Source organism: Schistocerca gregaria, chromosome 4 (assembly GCF_023897955.1).
Source record: "Schistocerca gregaria isolate iqSchGreg1 chromosome 4, iqSchGreg1.2, whole genome shotgun sequence".
NCBI lineage: Eukaryota > Metazoa > Arthropoda > Insecta > Orthoptera > Acrididae > Schistocerca > Schistocerca gregaria.
This window is the reverse complement of record NC_064923.1, coordinates 348381537-348403471: the sequence shown is the minus strand read 5'-3', so window position 1 is coordinate 348403471 and position 21935 is coordinate 348381537. Positions and strand designations below refer to the sequence as shown.

Below are 21935 nucleotides of genomic sequence, written 5' to 3'. Positions count from 1 at the left end.
TTCAAACAGTTGTAGTCTCTAGTAGTTATGCAGGGATGAAGAGACTTGTACAGCACAGACTTGAGTAGTTTTGAATAGTAAGCTGCAGAAATCCATTAACGTAATGGAGACTGAAGACAATGACGACAGCACTATGCAAAGAAGTGAAAGTTTGTCAAACCAAATATATATGAATTTAGCATTAAGAAACAATGGAGAATCACTAAGTCTATAAGGGAAGAAGCAAGCATGGAACAGTAGATAAAGAAGTCTACAGTTTAAGGAATAAATATCAATAAAAATTTAAACTGCAAAATTTTCTTTTCAGATTCCTATCTCTTGTGGTCCCACTCAAAAAAAAAAAAAAAAAAAAAAAAAAAAAAAAAAAAAAAAAAAAAAAAAAATCGATAGAGAGGAGGAGAAACTGCAGGTTACCTAAGCAGCTGAGTTACAAAGTAATACTAGCAACAAACAGTCATTCACTGATGAGTTATGTGCACTCTGATAAAGAATGATCTACTACCAAGACGATCAAAGTGACACTGAAAATTTGTAGATTAACTCATACAGTATACATAAGCAGGTGTCCATGTATTTATGGTTTCAACATGATGTTACACAGATGTGAAAATGTTTGTCTCTGAATGAAATTAATTATCTGTGATGAAATAAACTGGTCATGCCATGAGATACATAATCCTTTTTCATCCATTCCACAATACCAAAGTGCTACAATAAACTAGAAAAAATTGTTAAAGACTGCTCCACTGCAGAGATGCCAAAAGAATGAGGGTGTGTCAACCATCTCATCATCTGACATGCCATGATGTCATCAGGAAGAACTGTGGTGAAATTTGGTTCCAATGCGACATCATTAAGCGACCTTAACCTCACAATACATTGGAGAATTTGCTGAAGACTGAGGACTAAGTATCCAATGTACCATACAATTAATATAAAAATGGAGAAATAAATCCATTCCATTATCAGTAATGACATACTTATTAGAGATAGAAACTTTGTACAACAGTGCTACAATAGTAAAAGCAATACTCCACCCTCATCTGGCGAAGATATTAATGAAATGACAAAGATGTATGGGTCCTGATGCGGTTTTAAAAATGAACGTTACCTCAATAGCAACAAAATGTAATTTGTGTAGAATATTCCCTGAAAAATATAGGATTCATGTACACACGTCCATAAATGCTATACTGTCTGGCAAAATACAAAACCATTTATTGTCAAATATCTACCTAAAAATTAACCTTGCCAATCATTGAACTACAAGCGACACAGTATTCTACAAAAGCTTTACAGTCAAAGCATATCGAAATTTCAGGCCTATAAAATTCTTCACAAGGTGAAAATTCTACCCGAATAATGCAGAAATGCACGTACATCCTTTATTACACAGTGGTGTTTCTTGTTGTTGGGTCCATTACATTCACAGCATTCATGTAAACATATTTCATGGCGGACGAATACTAAGATCATGCTATCAGCTGGCTCAGTTCGAGAATTCAATGACGTCATTATAACCTTGACTGCTACTAAGCAAGCTGGTACACGGAAGCTGACGTCCGAATATTTTTCATTTTTTTAGTGGCTTCTAAACAATAGTTTCCTGTGACAGTTTGTAAACGATTATATCAGTGCCTCAGAATACATTGTACGTCAGATTTTCGACAAATCATCAAAGTTTAGTGTTAAATACGTACAGCACAAACTGTTGTTTCCATAACCTTAACGATGTTTTAGGCTCTAACATGATGCTTGGGGTGGAAGAACTACCACAGATGAGAAGTCTCTCTCCAGGGTTGCCATCCCCTACACCGAAGACAGACACATCAAAGGTAAGAAATTATCTTCATACATTTTTGCTCAGAAAATGTTTTGTGTCGATATGGCAACTACGCGGCAAGCATATATTTCGAAACAATATTCGAATAACACGATTATTTAAGCTCTTTGTATTAAGTTGTCTTTGTCATGGAAACTTCGTAGCAATGTGCAAGCTTAGTTGTGCCAATACTAATACAATTACATCTTAAGGGTGCGTATTTCCACAGAAATAAACAAAATACGCACGGTGTTTCGATGTCGTCATACTCCCGTGATGCTCGGCGTTCCACGTGATCACAATGCCTAACCTGCTGCTGACTCACATCAGCAGACGACTCCGTAGTGGTAGTGTTTAAGTTGCGGAGAAATGTTGACATTGCGTGTGCGTGAATAAATATTGTTTATTTGTTGTAAACAAACGTTATATTATTGATGTGGTGGTCGTTGCTATTGTTTTTCACGTATTTCTGGAAGAGAGTTATGCTTGCAATGATACAGTAAAATAAATGCCGGTTTGACAGTTCGCAGAAGTAATTGTTGTGTGTGTAACGAGAAGTGCAAACTGTTTTCAAGAAATTGGAAATCACATACCTCTTGTACTCGTGTTATCTGTGTAGGAAGTCTCTCTCAAATAGCCGCAAGAAGAAGGACCAAAGGAATCCTAACCTCTTCATTGATATTGTGCGTGTTCTTGATAACAGAATCTACAATTTATGTTGTGTTTTGCTTAAAGAGAAACGAATACCGCCTGGCATGTGTGAAACACGTATCAAACTTTCCTTACTTCATTTGATTATGTGTGATAGTAAAATATTACTAATGTAAAGTTCTGTGCGAAGGCAGCGGTTAAGCGTGCCACTTGTTGTTTTATATCTTTTCACGAAAGTGTAAATTTCGAGGAAACAGATATTCCGGTTTCGTAGACAGGCTCCGTGAACTATTGTTTACATGTGTACCTTCAAAAATTACCGTACTTTTGATTGGTGATAACAATAAATATTGAGTTATTTCGAATGTGTCCTTATTGTTACGAGTACAAAAACTCACACTGAGCCCTCGTGGGCACAAATAAACGATTGTTTCTTGCACTCGTTACCTGCAGCAGCCGGTAAGGTAAGATTAATAACTGCAGTGGCGTGTTATCAACAGCAGCATCATGGTTTGTTTGAAGAAATCGAAGTGCGACGAGTTGCTGCAACTGGCGTTGTTGCTCAGCTTGTTGCGTGCAGATCCAGACACTTACTTACGTCGGGAGGCTCCGGAAATCGTGGGCGTCCGCGTGGAGACTGGCCAGGCGTGGGCCCTGACCGGTCCTAGGGGTCCTAACTTCGATAATCGCAGACCCTACATCCACCCTAAAAGCCTCGACTCTGAACTCATTAATTACGAACGGGAGGTCTTCGAGGAGCTCAACGCCCTAGGCCGCTACAACAGGATAAATGCGGGAATATATAATGTTACCGCATATCTTCTAAATGTGGATGGAAACAGTCCTGATGATGATTTCGGAGCGGACAATGCATCGAGCTCTGGGTTGCTTGTGGACAACGAAAGACCAACGGTATCTGCCAACGAGGATTATGCGGAGGCGTCATCTTCTGGACTATCCGGATTTCCTTTCCTGTTCGATGACGACGAGAGTGATCCGAGCTTGGCGGATACTGCAGACCTGACTCAGGAGGTAAAAAGAAACTAAATATTTCTCTTTTCGTATTAAGAGCATCCCCTTTTCTGTCTATTTATCATTTGATAGGAGTTCCACAAATGAAACGTGAAAACAATCATCACACACCCTTTTTGCCTATGTATGTTGCTGCGCCGTCACCCTGTAGTCATTTATTCCATCTTAGAATTCATTAAAATGTTTACTTAACAGCTTTTAACTTTTGTTTGTGTTCGCAAGTTGCTTTAACTCAATATCTGCGAAAATAGAATCATGCCAATCTAAAAATGGTGATGAAAAATGAATTGGTTTAAAAATGCAGTCTTACCTATTAAAATTACGTTGTCGCTTAAACCGTATGCTGTAATTGTCTGTTTTGTGTCCCATCAGAAACAGCTTGACTATCGCCTATAAAAGGTCTGAAGAGTCCATCTAAGGATTTCATAAAAAGTGCTTCAACTTTCGCAAGACATATTATAAACAAGGTTTTTTTTCGTCAATTGCGTATTTAAACTGCCATTGAATTGTTCATCTGCAATATCTTCTCTTGGGTTACATCAGAACTTGCCGACAACGAAACTTACACAAAAAGTTAAAGCCATACATGCACATTTCTACAAATGGGCAAGTTGCATTCAGAGGTTGCCCGCCGGTAAATAAAGTAATTCCTTATGGTGCCTAGAACACTGGCTGGGTTAATTTAATGTAATTACTAAGCAACTGTAGTTGCTTGGAAGCAGCGTATATCGTGGGTAACTGCCGTATATCTACCATTTATACAACTGTGAATCATGTATAAACGCATTCGCACTCATCCTTCACACAGCAGCTCATTCGCGAGATTTGATGCTGTCATCAAAAAATCAGTTGCACAGGTTGCCGAATTCCACGTCGCGTTTCAATTACGAATTTTTCGAAGAAATTACAGTCGCATGCGAAACGCAATTCTCAACAGTGCGAATTCATTCATGTTAGCAGCGCAAAATCCGATTTCTATAGCATCTTACACATTCAAAATTTCAAACTCCATAGTGAAAACGATTGAAAATATACAACGGCGTATTGCTGTACATTTTTACGGTCCGTCGGTCACAAGCTGTTTTCTCACGGGAAAGGTGCAGTCATTACTCATAAATCTGTTCCTAAGATGGAAACCAGTAGCTATTAATTGATGAACGCTTGACACGAGTTACATTCTCTTCAGCAACAGCACTACGACGGACACACTGTGGTGAGGTAGTCAGTAGTGAGAAATTAACTTTTCGATGTTGTGAAGTGTCGCGTCATTTTGTTTTTAGGGTGAGGGCATCTCACAGTTATAGTGAACTACTTCGAATTTATTGAAATGATGCTTTTTCCCCATGGTGGAGTGCCCAGTTAATAAACGAAATAAAATACTGCATACCTGTCAAGAAATCACACTGAAGAAAAAAAATTGCAGGCTAAGTTTTAGTGCTCGTTGTTAACTGTGGGTGCATTTCATTCGCTTGCTTCATTGCGTTTATTTGCTCCTCCAAGATTATGGAAAAAAATTGTGTGGGTATTAGGCTACTATAATGAAATAGTGTCCTAAATTATTCTTTATGTGTTTACGATTAGTAGTTTTTATATGTCTGTCATTTTGGGCGTGCCCGAGAAACAGACACCGCGCGAATCTGTAGCTGTTATACACATTACGTAAATAGCTGGTTTCCGAATTCATATAATAGATTCGCCTCTGTGGGTAATAATCCACTCCTTCAGTGCGGATGCTCAGTTACGTTCGGCCTCCTCTGGGAATCTCAATTTAACGAGCGTGGAAGACATAGACAGGGGACTGTGGATAAGTGGCAGTAGGTAGGGATGTAGGTGGCCGGGAGGCTTACCGAGATAGTCCGCGTAGTTGCGATAAACAATGTGTACGGGTGGCGCAGTGGTTAACGCAATTGCGTAGTAAGCAGGAGGTCGTGAGTTCTGGTCAAGCACACATTTTCACTCGTCGCCGCTGATTCTGCATACAGTTCCGATGTAGCTCGCATAAAAAATCCCTTTTCTTTCTCCTCCACCTTGAATTTACATGTTGTAAATTCGCCAGAAAGAGTTTTCAGTTTACAGCAGGGCGTGCGCCAATTTGAAACTATCTGGAGGATTAAAAGTGTGTGCCGGACTGGGATTCGAACCTTGTACCTTCGCCTTTCGTGGGCGTGTGCTCTACCGAATGAGCACTCTAACCACAACATACGATCTGTCATCAGCTTTGATTTCACCAGTACATCATCTCCTACCCGCCACACTTCACAGTTCTTCTGCGCACCTTGGCATAGTCACAGACATTTCTCGTAGTTTTTCTTCCAAGGAGTGCAGGAGGGCAGAAGAGGGTTATGGCGGGAGGAAACCAGATCTCAGGTCGGGTCATGAGTAGTGCTTGGGTAGGTAAAAAATAATTATTTTCTTGTGGATTCAGAATATGTGCACATTGGTATTGTCTTGTTTAAAAAATAATAATAATTCAAGAGTGTGTTGATAGTGCTTAACCTTTGCATAAACATATGTCCAGTGCTGTAGTTCATTGTACCGGCCTGGCACACAATTTTAATCTGCCTTGTGAAGTCTTCCACAAATGGTTTCTTATTGAATAATGGTTCAAAACTGCTTTCAAAGTTTTAGACCATTCGCTATACTGACTCTCGAAACCGGAAACTTTTAACGCCGACTCAGAGCTTCGTCTTCCCGCTACAGCCACCGTGGGAAATGAATCCGTGATCACGACACTCGATTTGTGTCCAGGATTAAAATCCCCATGTGGCCGGGGTTTACCGCAGTTTCCAAGTAGGATAATGCAAGAAACAGATAAAAATGCAGTGTTTATCGCAAATGTGTACGCTGGGCCGTTCGTGTCCCAAGTACAGCACGTAGTAACGAATCTGATCGCTGATGCCTTCGTTAACCCACAGTGTTTTCGGTATTGCATCTGACGCGGTTAATTCTGTGGTGTAGAGATGCGGCATTCGCAAACGAGTTAGAAGTGAGCGGGATTACCGATTGCTTCATTGTCTTGTGGAAAGTAAAAGAGAGATGACACTTGAAAATACACTGTCATAAGCAGTCCAGCGAGTGACAAATTCTTCCCCTCGATGTTATTGGCAACATTACTGGATGACCTTTGTCTTTTTCTTAATGATCCGCCTCAGACAACGACTATTCGGCAGTACGGTTAACCGTTTTGTAAAATTTATAAACAACTATTTACTACCGCTTCACCGACTACCGAGCGAATAGTTATAGCCATAAAAAGCTGGAATAGCAGCATAAATCAGCCGTTCTTTTCGATTTACGTTCATTACTACGTGTCTACATTCTTCGTGAATGATATAAATCGCACTTTTTAAAAATGAAGATAATCTGCGGAAGAAAAGCTAAGTCTCTGTTGTTATCTCATTATCTTCAAGTATAATGCGCACAGAGTCCAATGAATTACGTCTCCCTATAAACACCATTAACGTCTTCACAGCAGATGGATAAGGAACTAAAAGTTAGTCCTTTAAAGTCCATAATATTTTGCACTGACATTTTCACACACAGACACCGTAACATGCAAAATCAGTAAGCGTTGTCACCTAGGTTTCCATTAGTAGCAGTTTCTTATTACTGAACACGTTACTGAAGTTTTGTTTTGATGATATCGAAATATCGTTTAAAAAGTAAACAGTTGAGGTAAAGACGCTGTAGTGTTTATATCTCGGTAGGTAAAAATTTAAAATGGTAATTGTACAGAAAAATTATGTCCTCTATGTGTCATACCATTTTCCAAAACCTCATTTCGATATGTTGAACCGATTATGAAATACCGTAGATATAATGAATTTTGTGCATATTCACACGCTATCTGAATTCCATTACATTTGTTTGATGGCCATAGACACGATAATTTTGTTTATTACAACGCACTGTGATGTAATATCAGAAGGAAGTGCGACAAGTTCGTCCGTTCTTAGGAGGAATGAAAATGTTTTACACTTTTAAGAGAAAGTAGAGAGCTCTGAGGGAGGACTATAAGCTGCTAAACGTTCCAGTCGCGCATTTCCTGATGATGGCGTTCTTGTAATCATAGGGCAATGCGGGAGTAGTGCAACGTGCTCTCTTGCTATCCACAAGGTTGGCAAGAAGTTCCTTTGGTGGGTCGTTCCATACCTCCATCTGCGTGTTTGACAACCAAACTGTTCATACGTTATTTGTAGCCTAATCTAAAAATGGAGACACCTCTATCTTTAGTGTTAGTGACGAGTCATAAATCTTGCATTCAGACGTTGCATCCCCAATTAACGTTGTGTGCAGCTACATGAACAGGATTCATCCGCCGACGCAGACCCTCAATCCAGCATTAGCTCTATATTACTAAACTTTTCTCTGCTGTAGCATTTCTTCGAAATTTTACATCAGTGAATTCTTGTGAAGTATGCGAATGTGACAGAAAACTACTTGCTTGCATCTTCGTGACGTGAACTTAAGTTAGCATCTGACAGTAGATTTGATAAAACGTGAAATTTAAAACTTTACCGTCGTATGGATCGTTCCATGAAATTTCGAGCAAACTGCCGGTTGCGTGTGATTTGCTGCCTCTATAATTCGGCGCAGAGTCTTGCAGCGATATTCAGATGAATATTGGCTCACTCAGCTTATTTTCGCGTTTTCACCTGAAGATCAAAAAAATGTGTGTGAAATCTTATGGGACTTAACTGCTAAGGGCCTCAGTGCCTAAGCTTACACACTACTTAACCTAAATTATCCTAAGGACAAACACACACACCCATGCCCGAGGGAGGACTCGAACCTCCGCCGGGACCAGCCGCTCAGTCCATGACTGCAGCGCCTAGACCGCTCGGACCTGAAGATCGCCACAAGACTCTGTGCCGAAATAGCGTGGCACGAAATCACAGCCATTTCGCCCGAAATTTCTTGGCACTATTTGCCAACAGATTATCACAACAAACGCTTTACTCAATTCATCTCACTCTTATCGTCTTGGAACATACGATTTGCATGTGTTTCTCAAGAAATTGTTGGTGCACACACTCAAACATCTTCAAACCTCCTCTTTAAGCAAACTCATTTCGAGATTTTTTTTTACGTCCTTTTGAACTGAGTTCCCTCACGAGGGTCACATCTTCTTGAAACCCCTAGCGCCGCCTTCTCAGCAGACGTAAGTTTATGCTTTGATGGAGCACCTTAACTTAAACGGCACGTACGATTTCTCAACACACAACTCTCCTCTCTGTTCTGCTATCTCTCTGGCGGAGGAATTCGCCCTTTAGCCTCGACGCGTCGGTGCCTGCTAGAAACCTGTTTATATAGCTTGTGTGTTTCTAGTTTTTCACATTATGTTGTAGGAATCCACATAAAGAAATACAGCGTTTGTTTGTAGAAAGATATCGTGAGTAATTTAGTTTTTTTCGTGTTAATGCTGGTTGTGCTCCATGGCTCTGGATTGAATTACTTAAAAAAAGCAGCGTCCTGTGGTTGGTTCTTCAGGTAATATAGTAAGTCTTTAGTTAGTGATATTAGGTATTCATAAGTGCTGGTGAACTGCCGAATTAACAACAACAACAACAACAACAACAACACCGCCTCCCCCCTTCGTTATGTACCACCACATACGGAATTTTCCTCAAATTTCAAGACTGTAATTGCTATAGTTGTCAATAGATTGTGCGCTAGTGCCCTGTGTTAAATTCTGTAATGTTGAGATTGCCTGACGGGGCGATAGGATATGACGCCATTAATGGTCACCTATCGTCGACTGGGGCATTAGACTCGGTTGCCACATTTGCCTATCCTATAAGCACGACGAGTTTCACCATTCTCGCTCCTTTACCTTCAAAACGCGCCTCTCACTCCCCACTATCTGTCCTCAGTACCGGTAGTACATGTTCCCCATGGGAAATACATATACACAATCTGATGAAAAGTATCCGGACACCCCACGAAAGAACAAGATGGTGCGGTGGTTAGCACACTGGACTTGAATTTGGGAGGACGACGGTTCAAATCCTCGTCCGGTCATCTTGATTTAGGTTTTCCGTCATTTCCCGAAATCGCTTCATGCAAATTCCGGGATGGTTCCTTTGAAAGGGCACGGCCGACTTCCTTCCCTAACCCGATGGGACCGATGACATTGTCGTTTGGTCCCCTCCCCCAAAGTCAATCAACCAACCCCCGACGTAACACGGGATTGGACACTGGATGTCACGGGAGGCGACACGACAGTGTAAAAGGATGTGGAAATACTGTTTTATCAGTAGAGAAGCAATAACAGCACAATGGATCGATCAGAGAACATGTACTAGTTTTTGGACACAAATTCATCAGGGAGATTTCAAGTGGATACGCGAAGGAATAACCACAGCTAAACCAAAACCTCTACTACTGACGGGGAGGGACCGCCGAGCATTGCGGAGGGTATTTATAAAAAATCTCTTGAAACAGCGGAGGGAATCCCTGGTGAGTTCCAAAACCCTGTAAACAGTCCATCCCAGTTAGCAGAATAACTGTGGGTAGGGAGATAAAACAAACGGGTTGCAGTGCTGATGCAGCACCTGATGGTGTGCAGAGCGAAGCCACTGGGCAGTGGATGGCTGAATCGAGTGATTTGAACTGATGAATCGCGCTGTAGCGTAGCTGTTTAGACCACCTCAAGCATCCCTAATTTGTTTGAGAACAATTTGTGTTTGAGGAGTCTTTGGCAGACTTTCTCCAACTGTTTTGGGCCTGCGCCTTATCATCTCATTAGTCTGTCGCTTCTACATCCGTGTTTGCAGGTGCAGGAGCGTAGGTAAAAGCTGTGTTGGTGCTGAAAGAATATAAACAGGGTGTCTTTTCATTAAAAAAAAAAAAAACACACACACACACACACACACACACACACACACACACACACACACACACACACACACACACACACACAAGCGCGCGCGCTTATACTTGAAATAAGGAATCAGTAGGGTCAGCGTTCAAATTGCTGGCCTACCTGCACGAGTAGAGTTTCTTGTGGTCCTGCGAACTCATTCTTCTCTGCCGTTCTCAAGATACTGCCTCTTTTTGTGTATGTTGATTCAAGACTTGGCAACAAACGAAGGTATCAGATAATCACCAGATACTGACATATGTGACTGCGGAGTAGAAAATCAACTGACATTGCTCAACAGAGGAAAGCTCAATGGCCCTTATGAACAAAATACGAACGTTTGGAATATCAGACCAGCTGTGTGACTGGTTTGAAGAGTTTGTAGGAAACAGAACACAGCATGTCATTCTCAAAGGAGAGAAATCTCCGGACGTAAAAGTTACTTCGAGCGTACTCCACGGTTGTCATAAGACAACTTCTTTTCACAGTCTATTTAAATGACCCAGTGGATAATTGTTGAAGTTCCATGAGCCTTTTCGCAGCTGTTGCGTTGTACACGGATTAGCTACGATGCTGAAAAAATTGTAGAGTAATACAGGAAGACGTGTAGATGATCGACGCTTGGTGCAGGGATTGTCAGCTGACCCTTAACATAGACAAATGTAACATATTACGCATAAATAGACAGAAACGTCTATTATTATATAATTACACGATTGCAGAACTACTACTGTAAAATATCTAGGAGTATGGTTACGGAGTAATTTAAAGTTGAACGACCACAAAACTACTCGCAAATAAGGCAGAAGCCACACTGAGATTTATTGGAAGAGCGCTCATGAAATGTAGGCCTCCCCCCCCCCCCCCCCAAACGAGTTAACTTAAAAAGCCATAGTTCTACCAGTACTTGAATATTGCACTTCGGTCTGTTATTCGTACCTGATACGATTGATAGAGGAAATAGAAAAGGTCCAAAGAAGAGTAGCACATTTGTTTATAGGCTCTTTTAGTAAGCGCGAAAGCGCCACGGAAATTCTAAGATAACGCAAGTGGCTGACGCTGCAAGAGAGGCGTTCTCTAACACGATATGGTCTACTGTTAATGTTCCGAGAGTGCACGTTCCTTTAAGAATGAATAAATATATTGCTTCCCCTCACGTATATCTCCCGATAAGATCGTTTAGCTACAATATAGCAGGTCAGCAACTGGAAGCAGTTAATTCCATAAATTATCTGGGAGTACGCTTTAGGAGCGATTCAAAATGGATTGATCAGATAAAGTTGATCGTTGGTAAAGCAGATGCCAGATTGAGATTCATTGGAAGAATCCTAAGGAAATGCAATTCGAAGACAAAGGAAGTAGGTTACAGTACGCTTGTTCACCCAGTGCTTGAATACTGCTCACCAGTGTGGGATCTGTACCAGATAGGATTGATAGAAGAGATAGAGATAGAGAATATCCAACGGAGAGCAGCGCGCTTCGTTACAGGATCATTTAGTAATCGCGAAAGCGTTACGGAGATGATGGATAAACTCCAGTGGAAGACTCTGCAGGAGAGACGCTTAGTAGCTCGGTACGGGCTTTTGTTGAACTTTCGAGAACATACCTTCACCGAGGAGTCAAGCAGTATATTGCTTCCACGTACGTATATCTCGCGAAGAGACCATGAGGATAAAATCAGAGAGATTAGAGCCCACACAGAGGTATACCGACAATCCTCCTTTCCACGAACAATACGAGACTGGAATAGAAGGAGAACCGATAGACGTACTCAAGGTACCCTCCGCCACACACCGTCAGGTGGCTTGCGGAGTATGGATGTAGATGTAGATGGTAAAATTATAGTGACCCGAGCTTACGATCAAAGAAAGACGCAGGTTATCATCATTTTCAAAAAGGCTCTTTTGAAAGATGTGCATAATTACTACCTATATCGCTGACGTCAGTTTGTTGTAGAACTATGGAACATGTGTTTTGCTTGCGTATTATTAGCCTATAACTTAGAAGAACAAAAATATAATCTATAAAAATCAACATAGGTTCGCAGACTGTGATAATGTGGAAGACTGCTAAGTTAGTTCGTCTATGGAATCCAAAGAGGGAGCACTATGGCGCCCATGTTCATGGAGCGTACCTTGACTTGCGGAAGGCACCCGATACAGTTCCACGTCGTCCATTTGTGAACGAAGTTCGAGTTTGCAGAACATCGGACCTACTTTGCGACTGTATTCAGGATTTCCGAACGTACAGAATCAGAGATGCCCTTCTTGATGAGGCTAAATCGTCGGAAGTAAAGAGGGATCGTCATAGTGCCATTGTTGTAGGGCCTGTACTGGTAACAATATACGTGCATTAACTAGTGGATAACGTAAGAAGCACTTGATACTGCAGTATATACGAAAATCGCAACGCCAAAAAAATTCTAGCGAGATGTAAAAAGACGTAAGCAGAGAATCGACGTGTTGTGTAGGGACTGGGAATTAAACTTCGACATAAACTAATGTATGATATTCCGCATTTAGGGGACTTGACAAAAATATCGCAAAAAAAATGCATGCCTGAACATAAATGCAGATGCTGCCGAGCGTGGAGGTTGCGCTGTTGTATTTGGACAGAACGGCACGTGTGCAGTGTCGTTAAAGTATAAATCGTGGTCAGGCCAGTGTCATAGGTAATTGTGAGTACATGATGTCGGAACTTAGTGGTTTTGAAAATGCACAAATTGTTGGTGTTCTAGATGTTTCAGTCTGGAACCGCGCGACCGCTACGGTCGCAGGTTCGAATCCTGCCTCGGGCATGGATGTGTGTGATGTCCTTAATTTCGTTAGGTTTAAGAAGTTCTAAGTTCTAGGGGACTGATGACCTCAAATGTTAAGTCCCATAGTGCTCAGAGCCATTTGAATTATTTGTTGGTGTTCGTGTGTATGGTGAGTCTGTAACCGAAGTGGCAAAAGTGTTTTGTATTTCAAGAGGCACTACATCGAAGATTTCTACCGCATACAGGCAAATCGGAGAAACATCACCCGCTAAGTCACGACACTGACGAAAGCGTGTGTTTAAGTGATCGTGACAGACAATCACTGAACAGGATTGAAACGAGAACGTAGAGGATGACAGCTGCAAAAGTCACTGCAGATGTGAATGTCGCACTCGCGTACCCTGTCAGCACCAAAACAGCGCGGAGAGCTCCATAAGCAAGGAATCGTAGGGCGAGTTGGAATTGCAAACCCACACATCTGTGATGCAAATGTCGAAACAGGAAAACGTGGCGTCGAAGCCATAAAAACTGGACTATGGAGCAATTTTATTATTTACTTATTCGTATGGCTCACATGCAGTTCAAAATTACAAGTATATAACATTAGTAATACTATATAAAACAGGAATATGAAAATACAAAACTACATATAAAAGTGACTTAATGTCAATATTTGGGTTCCTGATCCATATAAGAGCCATATCATCAGCTTTCATGAGGTCCCTCCAACTCCCCTGGTAGGAAAGCAAGGGGCATTCATCTCTAATGTGCTTGATTGTCTGCTTCGGAGCCCCACAGTCACAAACCGGAGACTCTGTAGTACCCTGTTTGTAAAGAAAGTGTGCGCATCGTCCATGCTCATTGCGAGCTCTGTTCAATTTGGCCCACAGTTTCCTATCGAGTTCTGTGCCAGCAGTATCACTTTCGGAACCACACACGCTCTTCAGGATTTTCAGTAAGTTGACAGCTTTGGTTCCACAGATCTCTCACACTAGTATTACTGGCATCTTGCTCTTTTGCTTGCCGTAATGGTGAGTTTCTTGAACGGAGTCTATTTCGTCGCAAACTTGATAAGTCTTCCTGTATGGGTAATTGCAAGTTCTCCTGTAGCTTGCGGTATTCCCTACGCAAGGCCTCGCTTCTGCGGATTGCGGGTGGATACTTGTTGCTCAGCAGAGGAACCCAATAAATCGGTGTTGGTCGGATTGCCCTAGTTATTAACCGCATAGTGTGGTTCAACTGGACGTCGATCAACTTGATGTGGCGGCTGTTGAGCCACACCGGAGCACAATACTCAGCTGCTGCGAAAACCAGCACAACGGATGATGTGCCAAAGGTTCCCCGTGTCATTCCACTTAATTTTTGAAGAATATTGTTACGAGTTTCTATCGTGGCAGCAGTATTTTCAAGATGTTTTCTATATGAAAGGTAGCAGTCAAGGCAGACACCAAGATACTTAGGGTTCTTGTTATGGCAAAGAAAGTTTCCGGTAAGTTTCACTCTGAGCTCCGTGTTTGCTTGTTTGTCAGATGGAATGTACATACTTGAGTTTTACTTGTACTGGGTCCTTGGTTCTACAAGCAAGAGCGATATCATTCGCTTATCAGAAGTTTGTTAACCATGTATTGTGGAGATCGGAGATACGCTAGTTTGAATAATAGGGGAGGGGGCTAAGATGGAGCCCTGTGGTAGACCATTACTTAATTGGAAAGATGTCATTTGGTCGGATGGTCTTGTTTCACACTGTTCCCAACTTCTGCCCGAGTTTACGCCCCAAGAGAGAAACATGGCGTTGGTTCGGTGATGATTTGAGCAACCACACCGTGGTATTCCACGGGCTTCATGGGTAGCCTGCAAGGTCATATTACTGCCAAGGATTTGTGACAATTTCGGCAGATCATGTCCATCCCATGCTACAGTGTTTGTTACACAGTTGTGATGCTGCTTGTGTTCCGATACGACATAGCCCCTGTGCACACAGCTCGCATCGTATGGGATTGTTTTTGTGAGGACGAGGATGAATTTTTGAATTTCCGATGGCCACCAAAGTCACCAGATCTCTATAGTATTGAGTCCTTGTGATCTGCTTATGAGAGAAGGGTTCGTGATTGCTATCCATCTCCATCATCGTTATCGGAATTTTTCACTATTTTGCAGGAAGAATGGTATGAGATCCTCCTGATAAGCATACAGGACCTGTATTTAACCATTCCGAGAAGCCCGGAAGGTGTTTTTAATGCCAACGGGTTTGTTACACCGTATTTGACATGGTGGTCAAGTATTTCCTCGATTGGCAGCACGAGCTGAGTACATCCCGTACCAGTCATCCCACCTAGGAAAAATCCTTAGCAGTATCGGGAGTCGCACCCGTGTTATCCGCATAGCAACCATGCATGTTCGCCACTCTGCTACGGAGGCAGACTGTCTACTCAAAGGCACGCCTATTTTCGAGGATCTCCGCAGTTAATTTCTCTTCCATATTTAACGACTCATTTCGGTGATGGGAGCACCTATTGATCCTTAAAAACAACCATCAGAAATTCTTTGGAGACATTTCGAAATGCTCGTTACCTGGAGAAGTAAACCTTCACTTTTAGTCGCATACCTACATTCTGCCGGACAGAAATGCTCATTTGCTGACATAGTGCCCGAGTTCTCAACATGGAGAAACAGAACTAAGAAAATTACAACTTTACGGCCATTTTTGTTTTCAAATGGGCCCGACTAAACTGCTAAAAGGCCGTATTTTTGTAGACTGAAAATCAGATTTGCATCCGAGAAATGCTCGACCTGGCACATAGATTCAGTTGAGAGGCTAAAAGTCGTAGAAATGGTTGTCTCGTATGAAGATGTGGTGTGTTGTGGCTTGATGCGGCATACAGAGCAAGTGTATATACGGTATCTGAGTAGTCTGTTACGGAGACTAGTGTGCTGAGGTCACAGAGTTTAACGACATTGAATGTGGGATGATAATAGGTCAAAGACATGTAGGTCGGTAGCATATCGGTGATTACACGAGGATTCGGGTTTCCTATGCAGCATTGCCTAGGTTGCACTTCTAATGCCGGAAAGGCAAGGTTCAGCACACGTGAACCGCCGACCTTCTTTGAGTCAAATCACTGGCGATTCGAATGTGGGACGCCAGGAACCGGTTTGTACGTAGACTGTGTAGAGACAAATGCATTACATCGCTTCAGTAACCGACGATCGATTCACGTCCACGTCTTTTCATGACTTTTGGCCATACAGTGCCGAGCGGTGGAATATATACAGTTTCTTGACAATTTCTGTCTCTCGGAATGGGGAACGGCTTCATAACTCCATTGACATCCAGTAAAGTGGCGCAGTACGTGAAGACGAGTGCCTTATTGCGTAGAAACGGGATTTAAATCCGCTTTCCTATGCACGTGTTTAATTTTCCAGTGTTTTACTAAAAACACTTCAGGCAAACACATGAACAGGTCGTTAATCGAGACCGTCTCCGATTTACTATTCGTCCGTGCCCTGCTGAGCTAGCGCGTCGTCTCTAACAACCCTGATATCGACAGCAGGATGAATGCTGCGAATTTGTAGGGATGTTAGACATCTCTTCGAAGCTGCGAGTTGATTATCCGTATGAACGCATTCTTGTCGTGACTGGCCATTATCACATCAATAATGACTCAGAAATCCGTCCCAACGTTTCCTAGTTCTGCTGTAGCTCGTACCGCCCAGTAGATAAGGTATCAATAGAAGAATGAATTATTGCGCATCAATGTCGTCCGTAGTACCGAACAGCTAAACCGGCACACTGTCATCCATTATCAGTTCCGGGTTGCCTACCGAACGGCTTCCAGGGGCAATAAAAAATTTTATTTTCAGTATTTCATGTAACTGTCGAGCGAATTTGAAAATTTAAAATGCTGTCATAATCTACTAATTAATAGTTGTGGACTGCTTTATCCGTCGTTGATCTCTTAGAAAAGCAGATGTTCTGGGAGGGTGATAAAGGAGTGCTGGGACTCCCGCTTTCTTCTGTCGTCAAATATTCAGTATTGAACTGAGAAACAGCTTCTAAAAGACCCAAAAGAATCTTTCTTTTTTTTCCCTTTGAGCTGCTTGGACCAAATAACACCGTGAGGACTTCCACTCGCATTTTATGTCGTGCCAGCAGTGCATCAGACGCAAGTGTCTAATAGACGGGTACTGTCTCGACGACTTTGGCAGCTGTCAGTGTATGATGGCCAGTCGCGCAGTCCGCATTTCAGATATTTCTTAGAAGTACTTGTAATTCTAATACATCCAAATCGTTAAGGAATCTACGCGTGAACAGTTCAATGATATGATACAGCCATATATTTTTTTTAAATTGAGTTTTAGGGTGGAGCGTCGCCTTAACGTCAGATATTTAACACATTAACTAATCTGTAAAGTAATCAGACCTGTGAAGCCATCTTATACATGGAAATTCGATTCTTTGAAGACTCAGGAGTTTACTAGTACCTTCTGATCAGTCATATGCTGCCCACTGAGGTGGCTACAAAGCTTATGTTTTCCCCAAATATCTTACTACTGTCGTCCTTCGTACTTTCCGTGTTCGTTGCGCTGTCCTGTTTGGGCATTTCGCCGAACGCTGTGCATTCTATCCTTCACCTTTCTCTGGAGTGGGTCTCTGCTGGTCGTCGTAGTTTTGTTATCTGTGAGCACGACACAGTGCGCGTAACATGCTCTCTCTTCTGTTGCCGCAACTGTTTGTTTCCGCTGTTGTTTCTAAATTAGGCAGTATCAAGCCGAGCCAATTACCACATAATGGAAGACAACTACCGGGGGAAAAAGGGAGAGCAAAGTTACAGATTGCTGGTTTTAAACAACCTGTGCATACAAGCAGCATAATTCCTGCTGCAATCGACAATATTTTATCGAGAAAAAACTAGTTCATTTGATGAAACGAGATATTTCACTGTAATCGATTTTGTGTTTAATTCCCTCTCCAGATTACTACAATAAATTTGAAAAATCGTGAAATAATTATGCATAAACGAGTACTACATTACATTCAGAGAACATGCTATTGGCACAAAGTGTGTCTACGTCAATGGGACGTTATGTCATTCCTTTCCTGTAGGCGAAGTGGAAGCACTTTTCCATTACATTTGTAACCGAAATAATTCTTCGTTTCTAAGTGCCTCGCTGCTTCGGTGTCAAGCAGGTGACTGGGTGTCACTTGTGTCATACGTCTGTACGCGAGATTTCCACACTCCTAAACATCCTTAGATCCACTGTTACCGATGCGATAGTGAAGTGGAAACGTGAAGGGACACGTAGAGCACAAAAGCGTACAGGCAGACCTCGTCTAGTGAGTGACAGAGACTGCCGACACTTGAAGAGGATCGTAATGGAAGACATCTATACAGACCATCATACAGGACGTCCAAACTGCATCAGAATCCAATGCAAGTACTAAGACAGTTAGGCGGGAGGTGAGAAAACTTGGATTTCATGGTCGAGTGGCTGCTCATAAGCCACACATCACGCCTCGCTTGATGTAAGGAGCCTCAACATTGGACGAGTGAGCAGTGGGAAAACACTATGTGTAGTGACTAATTATAGTACACAATGTGGCGATCCGATGGCAGGATGTGGGTATGGCGAATGCCCAGTGAACGTCATCTGCCATTGTGTGTAGTGCCAACAGTAAATTTCGGAGGCGGTGGTGTTTTTCATGGAGGGGGGGGGGGGGGGCTTGCACCGTTTGTTGTTTTGCGTGGCACTATCGCAGCACATGCCTATATTGATATTTTAAGTATCTTCTCTCTTCCCACTGTTGAAGAGTAATTCGGGGATGGCGATTGCATCTTTCAACACGGTCAAGCACCCGTTCATAATGCACGGCCTGTGTCGGAGTGGTTACACGATAATAACATCCCTGTAATGGACTGGCCTGCACAGAATCCTGTCCTGAATCCTGTTGAACACCTTTGGGATGTTTTGGAACGCCGACTTCATGCCAGGCCTCACCGACCGACATAGATACCTCTCCTCAATGCAGCACTCCGTGAAGAATGGGCTGCCATTCCCCAAGAAGCATTCCAGCACCTAACGTAAGCCTGCGAGAGTGGAAGCTGTCATTAAGGCTGAAGGTGGGCCAACACCATATTAAATTCCAGCATTACCGATGGAGGGCGCCACGAAATTGTAAGTCGTTCCAGCCAGGTGTACGGATACTTTTGATCACATTGTGTACGTAGAAGGAAGCAAAGTGTTGGTTGACGCTGTCATAACACGTCGTGAAGGAGAATGCTTCTCAAGCAGGGTCTCCCACTGGAATGGACTGAGCATCTCCGCGCCGCTTTCGAGCTTACTACGTGAACCTGTAGCGAAATGCGCTGCATTTATTTGGATCTTCTCTACTTCCTTTGCGATTAGTCTACATTTCCTCAGAATTCTTCCATCTAATCTGTCAGGCATCATCACATTGTTCTCCAGAACAATGCAGCATTGAGGCGGCGGTACGTGTAAAGTAGGATGGACGTGGACTGTACTGTGCGTCGGGTGGCCACGGGTAACGCCGCGAACAAATGAGCTGACACCTCGCTCTCTATAGTGCGCGACTCTCACTGTGACGGCCGGAGTGTTGCCTGTCTGCAGACTGAAGTGTGATCAGGCGACTCGCCACTCTGACTACTCAGCTACGTCACAAGAAGCACCTCGGGGCTCTATCGCAAGGTTATATGCGATTGTGCCGACGCTTCCACAGCGAGCCTTTTGAATCGGTGGCGACACTGTACGCGGACACTCTCGGGGAACGCTTAATTTCCTTAAGAACCGCTAAAAATAATAGGGAGGAGTTGCAACCAAGCGATTATTCTAGACAGTGTGTAGGGTCCATGAGGTGAGAAACGTGCCCTCAGACTTCCGGAAAAATATTGTTCACGCAGTCCCTAAGATTGCAATGGCAGATAAATGCGAGAACTATCAGCTTGACAGTTCATGCACCAAAGTTGCTAACAAGAATGGTGTACGGAAGATTAGAAAAATAATGAGGATCTGTTGAGGTCGATGAGTCTGGCTTTCGGGACGGTATGGACACTAAAGATGCAGTTCTGCGATTGATAGTGGAAGCAAGACTTAACAAAATCAAGACACGTTCATAAGTTTTGTGGACCTGGAAAAAGCTCTCGGCAATGTAAAATGGTACAAGATGTTGGAAATTCTTAAAGGAATAGCAGTAAACTACAGGGAAAAGCGGATAATGTACAAAATGTACCGTCATAAGAGTGATGACTCCAAAAAAATGAGAGACAACACTGTATGGAATAAAACAATTTATATTAGTAAGCGACTATCCCGATATCAGTTACCGGCTGCCTTCCTAAACGCTACAAGAGCAACAAAAATTTAATTTAGCGTAATAATATTGACCGACTTAAAATTTTGAACACAATTGTAATCTACTTATTAATAGGTGTAATCTTACGTTAAAAGTTTAACAGAATAAGAGAAGTATGACAACTCCGTGTTTCAAGATTTTGAACATGGCTGTGCTTCCGGAACTGTGCATGCAAGAGCTTTAGTGGGTTAGAATTAACAGCCAGCTAGTTGCAATTTTTTTACCATCGCCTTCTTCAGAAGATTACGACGTTGTGTATGGAACAAAGATGGTAACATTACAATAAGCAAAATTACAGGAAATGTTCACAAAAAATTTTAGCGAAGCATACTCATATAAAAACCACATTATCTATCGTCCACTGGGAGTCGTTGAATCTGTCTAGTACATGTCATCCACTTAGTCGTCATTTAAAATACATTCTGTAAAAGTACTAGCTGTCTACAGTAGGGCCTTGTCATGAAAGATTTGTGTAAAACTGACATTTAAATATAAAATATGGCATGAGGTCCTATAGAGCGTAAATATGCCCATTCAGAGTTAGTGACATGCACCAACTGGCTGAAGAGCAGAGGCACTAATCTCAGGAAAACGCAGCCATAACAAGCGTCAGTATCAAAACAAAACCGCTTCAAGGAAGACAATCATTGTATAAGAAGCGCGACACTAGACGTATCCAATGGCCATGTGTCATGCTGGACTACAGTAAAAGGGCACACCGTGACAGAGAAACTGCATCACTTGTAAAGCTTCTTGCTAAGGGCTGTGGTCGCATTGATAAAGCGTGCTACACTGAAGAGCCAAAGAAACTGGTACACCTGCCCAATATCGTGTAGAGCCCCCGCGAGCACGCAGAAGTAGAGCAAACACGACCTGGCATGGACTCGACTAATGTCTGAAGTAGTGCTGGAGGAAACTGACACCATGAATCCTGCAGGGCTGTCCATAAATCCGCAAGAATACGAGGGGGTGTAGAGCTCTTCTGAACAGCAAGTTGAAAGACATCCTAGATATGCTCGATAATGTTCGTGTGTGGGGACTTTGGTGGCCAGCGGAAGTGTCCAAACTCAGAAGAGTGTTTATGGAGCCACTCTGCAGCAATTTTCTGCTCGTGTAGGGTGTCACATTGTCCTGCTGGAATTGCCCAAGTCCGTCGAAATGCACAATGGACATGAATGGATGCAGGTGATCAGATAGGATGCTTACATACATGTTACTTGTCAGAGTTGTACCTAGACGTATCAGGGGCCCCATATCATTCCAACTGCACACGCCGCACACCATTACAGAGACTCCACCAGCTTGAACAGTCCCCTCCTGACATGCAGGCTCCATGGATTCATGAGGGTGTCCCCATACCCGTACTCGTCCATCCGCTCGACGCAATTTAAAACGAGACTCGTTCGACCATGCAACATGCTTCCAGCCATCAACAGTCCAA

At 42.6% G+C, this 21935-nt stretch overlaps 1 protein-coding gene across 2 annotated transcripts in view; it reads left to right on the top strand.

Annotated features, from left to right (window-relative positions):
* Positions 1-1516: 1516 nt before the first annotated feature.
* Positions 1517-21935, top strand: part of LOC126365779 (segmentation protein cap'n'collar) — a 765194-nt gene continuing 744775 nt past the window's right edge. Inside the window, exons 1-2 of one of the 2 annotated variants that reach the window (XM_050008342.1) lie at positions 1517-1651; positions 1741-1835. In XM_050008342.1, the coding sequence (XP_049864299.1) occupies positions 1749-1835 (87 nt within the window). In that variant the 5' untranslated portion in view covers positions 1517-1651; positions 1741-1748. Of the gene's footprint in view, positions 1652-1740; positions 1836-2145; positions 3506-21935 lie in introns of those variants that run through there. The other variant, XM_050008341.1, reaches the window with a different exon arrangement.